At 42.0% G+C, this 10,603-nt stretch overlaps 1 protein-coding gene across 4 annotated transcripts in view; it reads left to right on the top strand.

Moving 5' to 3' along the window:
- oxr1a (oxidation resistance 1a) overlaps nucleotides 1-10,603 on the top strand; it is a 186,668-nt gene that overhangs the window by 111,570 nt on the left and 64,495 nt on the right. Inside the window, exon 1 of one of the 4 annotated variants that reach the window (XM_080896644.1) lies at nucleotides 945-1,300. The exons of the other annotated variants lie outside the window; for them this stretch is intronic. Coding sequence (XP_080752770.1) covers nucleotides 1,144-1,300 — 157 coding nt within the window. The 5' untranslated portion in view covers nucleotides 945-1,143. Of the gene's footprint in view, nucleotides 1-944; nucleotides 1,301-10,603 lie in introns of those variants that run through there. 4 annotated transcript variants of the gene reach the window in all.

Consider the following 10,603-nt stretch of genomic DNA (forward strand, 5'->3'; position numbering starts at 1 on the left):
TCACTTTTCCATGTTCATTTGCGCACAGCAAATGCCATCTCTGCCTATCCATCAGTGGACGAGCAGACGCGTATATGTCGCAGCTCTCAGAGTTCTCACTTTGGATCCTTGAGTCACTTACAGTATGGGCACGGAGGTGTACTTTGCCTCCGGATGTGAGAGTCTCAATTTATTAGAATGTTATTAAGGTGGGAGTCAGATGGATGTCAGTCTCCAGGGTGCTATAAAGCCCCACACTTGATGGCAATCAAATCTCCTAGCAACGATGTGGAAATCGGTGTGGGCTGTGCTGAGCTTCATTTTTTTCCCCTTTTTATTTTTTTATTTGTAAAGATTTTTTTCAAGTTCAGGTTTCATGAATGACTTTTTAAAAGTCTGCGTTCAATCAGCACTGAATCTGTAACTTGTGATTCATTGCAAATGAACTTCAGCATTAAAAAAATATTTGCAAACCTAAAGAATGTAACCTGAAGTAACAATATGTGAACCCTGCCTGTAAAGTAAAAGCTGCATTCAAATGCTTATCTGTGGATAAAATTGTATTTTAAGCTTTGTTTGACCAAAATCCTTAGCCATACACTCATCTATGAGCATGTAATGTGTGGTTTATAACACAGTGTAGCTGCAAACATAACACATTTAAATACTTATGTGTTTATCTTCTTGCATCTTCAAGCTTACAAACCTATTAATCATTACTCTGGATAAAAAAACAACTTAAAGTGCTACCATGTTATACACAGTTTGTAAGCAATAGGAACACAATACTACAACTAATTCAGACTTTCCTAAAGCAAAGTAAAGCGGTTAGCTATGTTATTGAGGAGGCTACATCAAATATAGGAACCTTCTGTGGAATGCAGTTAGTGTAAATGTGGGCCAATAGGGCAGTAGGCTGCACTGGAAGACAGCCTGTTGCGTTCGAGTCCACTAGGGGCAAAAACAGTGCGCACCCGTTGACGTGTTTCAAATAGTTCCTGTTTTGGAATGTGTGGAGTAGTTGAGGTTCGTTCACACTACGAGTTTGAGTGTCGCTGCTTTGTCAGCATTGTTTTTCTTTTTGCGCGATGAGAGCGGCTATTTAAACACTTTTGAAAACTCTTTTTGTTAGCTAAGCTAGCTAGGTTCTGCAGCCGTACAGTAATGGACTACATATTTTCTATCACGGGCAGCGGCGCGAGAGTTGTCAGGGATGCAATCTCTCAGAGACTGTGGCCCGGACCCGTGCAGGACTCGGTCCACCTAGAGCAGCACAACACTGGGACGACACATGACAGAAGTACCGTCTACTCCAGGACAGGTCAGTCTCACAACAGCTGTGCTCGCTGAGAGTTTTGCTGTGTACGCTCTCAACTTTACAGAGCGAAACAAGCCTGCAGCGCACGCCTCGGAGAGTGCTTCCAAACTCCCTTTGAAAGTCATCGAGTTTAACGTATACTCGTGGATTTTCTCCTTCCCTTACCCAACACTACACGTGTTAAGGTTTTGCAATAAAGAGAAACTCCCACATTTAGCTTCCGCAACGTTTAACTAGTAAAATCTGACGCGTTGCTATATATTTTCAACTTTTATTTTCGAGTTTTGCCAGCCATTTCCGCAGCGATCTATCGCAGCTTTCAGTGCAGTCAAAAGTTACGCGTATTAAATGAAACTGAGCGTTTCCACAAAGGTTCAAACACGGATTGACACGTTGCGTAACGACTGCACTTTTTAAGTTCCCAACTGTCAAGCACTTGTTGCTGCCAGAAGAGCCCCGTCAGCTGACCCAGTCACTTTTAATGGGCTCACAACATGGGCTCACATCACTCGCAACATTGGTCGTGTTGTCCTTGGCAGGGCCTCAAAAACATTACACAAAACAGTACACTTTAACCCAGCTAACGTTGTATGGTCAGCTGGGTTAAAGAGCCATACTGCAGATTTATAAAGAACAGTTTTTGCAGTACTTTACATTGTGCAATATGCTAAAAAAAAAAAGAAGAAAGAAAGAAAGAAAAGGGAAAACAAGCTTAAGCTTCATGAGCTTTCATTGTGCAATTGTGGCTCATGCACACATGATTTATGAAAAAAAAGAAAACCTCCCAGAGTGTCCAGTCACAGGGCTGTATGCTTCCAGTTGCATCCCTACAGCTGAGCTCATGTTAATTAATAAGGGATCGGCTAGGTACATGTCCTCTGTGGTTGCATTCTCCCTGTCCACATTGTTATGAGGATGCAGTGCATGTAACAAGTGAAGCATTTCAAATATTTCAGATCAGCAGGCAGTGCATGCTTTAAAGCATCCAGTCAGTGAGTGAACAAGTATGTCCTCAAGGCGTTTCACATCGGGGGAGTATCTCCATGTTAATGAAGATTGGATTTTTTTCCCCCTTCTCCCCTCCTCTTTCTGCTTCGCATCTCACACTTAATTTGTGATGAGACCCATCAGTGCCTCCTCTGACTTTGAATCAAAAGCGCAGAAATGTAGTGCCATTGAAGTGAAAAGCAGAAACGGCTCGGAGCTCTTGTCCCTCCTTCCGCCCAGATATCACACGGAAGGCTGTGCGCTGTTACTTAGAATTAATTGGTCGCTGTGAAAACCAGGAAAGTTGCAGTGTGAGGGCACGCTTCGTTTTTAAATGTACAGGAGGTTTGACGCTCGTGCAGAGTCATCAGGCTCCAGAGCTCAGTGGTGGGCAGGTTAATTGTTCGATCTAATTAGGACAAAGATTAATCAGATGCATGCTCTGCTGCTCTTGAAACGCCACGGATGGCATTCGGGTTCATTAGTAGTCCCCGTGCCTCTCTCCCTGTCTCTCTGGACAGCGGGGGTTGTTTGGGAGAGCAGGCTGCTGCTGCCGCCCCACTAAGACTGAGACTAACTTGACATGGAGTCAGGTTGTGGAAGTGTGCAGACGATGTTAGAGACGGGTAACTCTACAGTAGAACTTCTACAGGAACTGTGGGTGGGCAGTGTGCTACATTACAGCTCAATAATGGCCCAGTTGGTGCACAACTGGGCCAGTTTACCCTAACCCCTGAGTAACAGACAGCAACCTCACCTATCTGTGCTCCAGCTGCTGTGTGAGGAATGAAACGGCCCTCTGTGAACCTCTATTTCTGGAGCAGAGGCCTCTCTGTGTTAAGATACACGCAGCTACTCATATTTCATATTTAGTTTAATAATAATGGATTGGATTTATATAGCGCTTTTCAAGGCACCCAAAGCGCTTTACAATGCCACTATTCTTTCACTCTCACATTCACACACTGGTGGAGGCAAGCTACAGTTGTAGCCACAGCTGCCCTGGGGCAGACTGACAGAAGCGAGGCTGCCATATCGCGCCATCGGCCCCCAACACCAGTAGGCGGTAGGGTAAAGTGTCTTGCCCAAGGACACAACGACCAGGACAGAGAGCCCAGGGATCGAACCGGAAGTTATTTGGAGAGTGACTGCCGTTGGTTGAAAAGAGAGTTTAAAAAAAAAAAAAAACTTCAGTGGTGTTGCACACTATTTTATATTATTTTTTTAAAGTTATTGTTAACCCTTTAAAGCCGGTCAGAGCAGCACGCTCCGTTTTGCGTAACTATTTTTAAATCCCTGTAGAACCTGAACCTTGTAAGCTAGCGCAATAATTTGTTTTGCATATGAAACCGGAGGAGTTGTACTTACATCTGATGCCATCAGCTTGTCCTAGGTCACGGTTTCGTTCCACATATAGCTTTGCAAAAATTGCATAAAAAGCGCTTGCAGGAACAAAAACATAATATTCCAGAAACACGCTTTGCCGTTCCTATCAGCTGTTCGTAACACTTCCCACAGTGAAATGATGCACATGCTGTTTTCTTTGCAAATTTGCATCATAGGATTGTTTTTTGTTTTTCCTGCAGTATATAAAAATTGCTGTATCTCCAAAATAAAACTATGAAGACACTCAAAATAAATTTCCTGTGGTGGGAAACTATTTTTTTGCAACTTTATTGTATTTAAAGTTTTGAGGGATAAACCTCTTAAATTTCTCCAAGTAGAAATATATGTAAACAAAACAAAAGCGATTTTCAATTTTTTTTGTAGTTTATTGCACTTTTTTGCAATTTATGTAATTACTATGGACTTAATGCATACATATTATTAAAATATGGGCTATAACAGTTGTATTGATGTATAGCAACTTGAAATGCTCCCACAAATGGCACTACAGCATGTAAAAAAAATAATAATATAAGCTCTGGTGGACTTGGTTCTATGGTAGGTCTTAAAGGGTTAAATAAATATCGTCAAATAATCGTGATTATCATTTTTGCCATAATCGAGCAGCCCTATACAGTACAATGCAAGATAACTGTTGGTTGCGAGATGTTACACAGCAAACCGTCGCCATCAGGAGCATCTCTCTGTCTCTCTGTAACAAAGTTGTAAAGAAGTAAGCTGGTAAGTGAAGCTTAAGCTAAGATATCAGAGTCAGAGTAAACTTTCACATATTTACTCGGCTGGGGCAATGTGTAACCACTTTCTGCACAGGCACGTGGACTTTAACCTTTAAGGAACAAAGCAAACTAGTGCAGCATAATGTTTGTTTGCAACGTTATTGCACGCACACTTCTACACACCATGTTTAAATTTGTTTGTTGAATTGCGCTCAGTGTTGACTGTGTTTTCTGACTGCCATCAATGCTAGAAAATCGTTTATATATAACATATCTTACATTTTTGAAGAAAATACTATGGGATGGTATAGTATGTGTAATATTAGTGTCATCCCAGGTACTTTTTGTGGTGTATGCTTTGTACTTTTACTGCCTTTAAATAAGAAATTAAAAAGAACCACACTGCATTAGTTTGTTTACAACACGATGTGTGTCATTGATGTTGTATAGCCAGGTTCTTGCCAGTACACTGCGCTAGAGGGAATTTAAAAGTAAACTACTTTCAGAGTTCTCACGCTAGGAAGCCTTCACACGCCCTCCCACTTCACAGTGCAACAGCCTGAAAACCTTGAACTGTGTTTTGGAGCCTGAGATGACGAGGGGGGTCGGCGGAACTGGGAGGTTTTCCGTCATGAGGAACAAAGAATAAACAATCAGAAGTGTAGCTTTGGTTGCTACACTTGAACCTTTTCAAGACATGTCCCTTTCTGACATAATAAGATGCACTGAGATGAAAAAGACATGCAAAAGCAGTGTAAACACAAAGAAGTGCCACACCTGCAGACGTTGGGTCACATGCTACAGCTCAGCTTGCTGTTTCAGATCGAGTCCACCAGCGATCCTGTTCAGCTGTAATCGGCGGCATGTGACACTTTCTGGATGTTTTGAGAGTTTGCACTGGTTAAAGTGATACACTTGTGTGTATGCTTACAATGTACTTTCCCTTCTGTGGTTTGTCTATGTGTAAGTCTACAAACGAAAAAGGAAAGGAAGTTCAGAGAAGTTGTTCTTCTGTTTTCGTAGACAGATGGGTAAGATAATTATGGCTGAAGACTAATTTGGATCAGATCCCTGAAACTGAGATCTTTTCTGCAATATATGGTTCCAGATTTCTATTTTAAATAACGAAGTCTCAATTTAATAGGTGCCTGTGAACCGATAAAACAAAAACTGATGCATCATGATGATGCATGTAAAAAGGCAACAATTTAGCCCATAAAATCATAGTTTTCCTGCTTTTTAGGTTTGTTTATTTTCTTGCAAGCCCTTAACCTATAAGGTAGCTTCTGCTGCAGAGTGCATTGTTTGTTGGGAACTGGAACACGTACATGCAGCACTGCTGGTAATTCAAACTTGAGCTCGTCTCTGGCTCTGCTGTCACACCGAAGTGGCCACATAAACAGATTGTGCGCCCAGACTGTATATTAATAGCAGATGATTCATCTGTGCCACGGTCCAAGAGCAGGTTTGTCCTCACGACTTTGAACTCTTCAAAGCATCTCCAGGTTCTTTCACTCCCCCCTGGGGTTTTCACTTATTTGTCAGTGTTCACGTTCACCCTTAGGCTGACACCGACTCCACTGCAGTTATCAGGATGATTCAGAAAGTGCAATCTGCTCTCAGTGCTGTAATGACTGATTTTAATCACCTTCATTTCCAAAAACAGTCCTTGAGCAGTTTGTATTAGCAGGTCACTCACCCTGCATGCTATTATGTGGCACTCCTGGGAATTTTGATGGCTCTGTCAGGGGAACCTTAGTGGCAGGAGTTCCCGAGGGATCGGCCGACCGTGGCACCGAACACCTGCTCTGCACTTGTGTCTAGGGTTTAAACTAATGACCTGTTTCCTGACCCTTAAAGAGTTCTTCGCCCATGCACGTTGCACTGCATTTCAGAGTGTAATGACCACTGTCTTTCACCAAAAGAATGACAGAATAATGTCAAATAAAAACCTGCAAAATGAGATCAGTTTACGAATAAATACATATCCAGATGAAAGGTAGAGACACTGGTGAGCACTGATGAGAGAAGAGAGCTGACTGGGCCAGTTGATCTTTTTAACAATGTGCTGAAAGGCCTGAAAGGTTTGAAATGAGATGTCAGCATGCTGAATAACATTATGTGCTGTATTCCTCGGATGGGGTCTTGAGGTTTCAAGACAGCAGATGTTTGAAAGAGGCCAGATGAAGAGCACAAATGCAGAGTACACTGAGGCTTAAGGGGAGGTAATTACAACCTGTTCTGCGTGACTCAACTGCTTCTTCTGCATCTTCATCACTCCGGCTGAAAAGAGCACCCAGCCTGAGTAAACATGCAAGGAAGTAATTTCTCTACTTACTGAAAACATCACAAAAACAAAACCGGAGGCTGTTAAAGAGCAGTGATGAGCAGAGTGATGTCGGCTGGAGTTTTCATCTTTTCAAAGTCTCATTTCACTTTAGCATTTGCAGACTTTCTATGTGTAGTTTGTCTGAAGCTGCCAGGCTTTGTTTTTGGTGCCTGTTCGTGGTTCATCGCAGTCTTCCCAACACTTTCCCCATCTGTAATAAGCCAAGCAGTGGGGAGTCTGTGCAAAGAGCTGTTTGATCTACTGTACAGATGACGCTGTCATTCCCCCCGCTGCATAGTGGGGAACACCTGGTGATGTCACTCCTCATGGTGGAAAAAATGATCTTTACCGAGCTTTAAATTGTATTTACTTTAGAGTGGCATTTATACATGCTGGTTAGTAAAGCATGCGTGTACCAGCCCCTAGATCAGGGTTCTACTTTAAATAATTGAGTAATCATGTTGCCTGCTAATGCACACAGATAATTCATTTTGAAGATTATCCTAAGCTTCATTAAGATTGCTTGGCTTTTTCAAAAACCTGGTAAAACTGGTCTAAATGTAGTCTGACATGCTTGTTGTGAGAACAGTTAGTGCCTTTCTCTATTGTCCCAGTCAGCTGCTCTTCCTCTGTCCTCTGGGCTCAGAGCAGAAGCAGGATTTTATTAATGCCCGCTGTACCTAAACTGTTAAAGTCAAGCATTAGGCTAAATTCTGTTTATGCAGATATTTGGTTTCGATCCAGATAGAACTGGAATACAGGGAAAAAGCTGAAGAGCTAAATAATATGGGCCAGGCATTAAAGCTGAAATGTTTCACTCATTAATTAAAGAACATAACAAGATTAAAAGGGCTTTGAAACACAATTTTAGCTGCAGCTGTGCTGTGTTTTTTTTACCAAACAGTCCAATGGAAATATTTGCAGATTCAGTAAGTGCACTGATCAGTGTGCTCTTTATGGCTTAAATCACTATCTGTAAATGTTTAACAAAGCACTCTGACTGTTTGGTTTTTTACCCATGGTTTGAAATGATCACATACAGTTTGAGGAAAAGAGAAACTAGGGAAGAAAAAAAAAACCTAGCTATCCTCCTTCTTTACCTCCTCTTCCATCGAGGGTTTCAACATTATAAAGGATAATCATTTGTGCATGAAATAGTTTGTGCTTTGTCTCATCCCTCCTGTGGGATAGTTAGTCATGCAGACAGATTTAAAGAGACGGTGTCTTAATTTTTCCCCAGTGATCTCAGCAGACTTGTCTGGCTTAATGGAAAGTGAGCTGTCTGTGTTGGTGGTGCTGTCTCTGTTACTGGTTGGCCATTACAGACTGTGGTTAAATAGGAGGAGCACTTTACATTACTCACTTAGCTGACTACCTTTATTTAACCGAGTGTTGGAGGATGTTAGATTATTAACTGAGGTATAGCTAACATTACTTCAACCTAAAACTTCTCATCCAGGATTCAAACACTCCTGTGTCACACTTTATATTGTAAGCTAAAGAATGCAGAGAAACCCCAACAATCAGACGACCTCCTGTGAGCAAGCATCTGGCAGCAGCGGGAAGGAAAAACTCCCTTTCAACAGGAATAAACTTCCAGCAGAACCTGGCTCAGGGAGAGGCGGCCATCTGCAGCGACTGGCTGGGAGTGAGACAAAACAAAAAGACACACTGTGGAAGAGAGCCAGAGATTAATAATAACTAATAATTAAATGCAAAGTGGTGTATAAACACATAGCGAGTGAAAAGAGGTGAGTGGAGAAGAAACGCTGTGCATCATAAGAAGCCCCCAGGACCCTGGGCCTATTGCAGTGTCTCACTGTAAGCGTTATCTAAAAGAAGAGCTTTAAGCCTAATCTTAAAAGTAGAGAGGATGTCTGTCTCCTGAATCCAAACTGGAAGCTGGTTCCACAGAAGAGGGGCCTGAACGCTGAAGACTTTGCCTCCCAATTTGCTTTTAAATACTCAGGAACCACAAGCAAGCCCGCAGTCTGAGAGCGAAGTGCTCTATTGGAGTGATACGGTACTATAAGCACTTTAAAATAAGATGGGCCCGATTATTCAAGACCTCGAATGTGAGGGGAAGGAGTTTAAATTTGATTCTGGATTTAACAGAGAGCCAATGAAGAGAAGCCAGTGTGCTCTCTCTTTCTTGTCCCTGTCATTACTCTCACTGCAGCATTTTGGATCAACTGAAGGCTTTTTAAGGAGCTTTTAGGACAACTAGTGCCCATTTCAGTGGACGATAACATTCATTTTCTTAGTCAAAAACACTTCTATATAAATATTCCAATACCACAATACCAAATGTACAGTAAATATCCCTGAAAAACAAGAAGTCGACGTATAAAGTAATCCCTTTCAGAGAGGTATATGTTGGTAACCATTAGATTACAGGCAGTGATACTTTAAGCTGGGCAGACACTGTGCGATTTTTTTCAGTCGCGTTATTCAGCTCCTGCTCGAACTGCACGATTGACTCGCAGGGGTTCGTAGGTCACGATGCAGGGTCTCACACTATATGGTCCGATGCTCTGATGCGACCTGAGTGCTCACACTGTGCGTCTATCAAATGAAGGTTATAACAGAAAATCTGTTCCTCTCTGTCTTTCACTCACACACACACACCACCACCATCAACTTTGCTAAATTGCTAATGAAAAACATTGATCAGGCAGCTGTGATTGAACAGCAGTGTAGATCCAACTATTTTCACGGTTGTTGTGGTCGTGATAATTTTGTGATGCCACATCAAAAAGGCTGAGATGAGCTTGCCAAAGTTCTACAAGTTGTGCCTCCATCGCTTGTGTCCAGATCACACGCTGCACTGCTGTGCTGCTCCGTCTTTTCACTTTCATTTCTGTGTTTGCGCGTGTGCAGTGTGAGAGGCTGCGGTGACACCCTCACGATGGCCGGCGGGATTTCAAACAGGTTTGATTTTCTTACGACCAAACGATTGATGATCAGCAGATGGTCGTGACGTGTTAATCGCTTCTCGTTACCCCACGTATACTACACGATGCACGACACACGATGAAGGCGAAACTCAGACCGATCAACAAAACGGTCGCACGACTGAAAAATCGGCTCAAAATGAGCCAAAAATCACACAGTGTATGCCCAGCATTAGAGGAGCCATTCCCAAACCAGACTATTCCTGTTTAAATGTACTTATTGTAAATAACTGCTTGTGGTTCATGTGCAGGTTCGTAAATCCGAACCTTAGTGAAATATTTTTTCCACTTTTGCTTTTCTAATGAGAGTAATTTGTTGCACTCTAGATATGTTCTTGTTTATGTTGAACACAAAATAAATAAATTAGGGAATAAGCTGGTTTCATGACTTCTTGTCCACCTATTACCACTTTTAGAAAGATTTGTATAGGGTTGCTGGATGTATGATACTGTTATACAGCAGTCCAACACTGAGTGTGCAAGTGTTGCTGTAGTTTCCCTTACAACTCCTATTTTGTACTCTTTGCATTTGGCCTGATTTAAACCTAGAACAAGTCCGTTTGCTTTTGGCTCAATAAGTAGATCTGATAATGCACAGTTTGTGTTTCTCATCGCTGAGCTCATCACTTCTCCTGCTATTGATCGGTGCTGTAACCTCTGAGGTTAGTGTTGCTGCTGTGGTGCAGGGTGCCAGGGTTCAAAAAGGCGACATAAACCAATAAAGACGTGCTTCTATACTGCAAAGTTAGACTACACAAGTGTATGTGCCAACCTCACTGTCTTTTCTGTCATGTGCTTCTCTGTTAAGGCAATCTAAGTGTCTCTTATACTAATAACTAAGTCTATACACTTTATAATAACTGCACTTTTTTTTTAAAGATCATAACAGATTAGTGGCAGCATTGCCTTACAC

The sequence above is a fragment of the Rhamphochromis sp. 'chilingali' genome, assembly GCF_963969265.1.
Source record: "Rhamphochromis sp. 'chilingali' genome assembly, chromosome: 11".
Lineage (NCBI taxonomy): Eukaryota > Metazoa > Chordata > Actinopteri > Cichliformes > Cichlidae > Rhamphochromis > Rhamphochromis sp. 'chilingali'.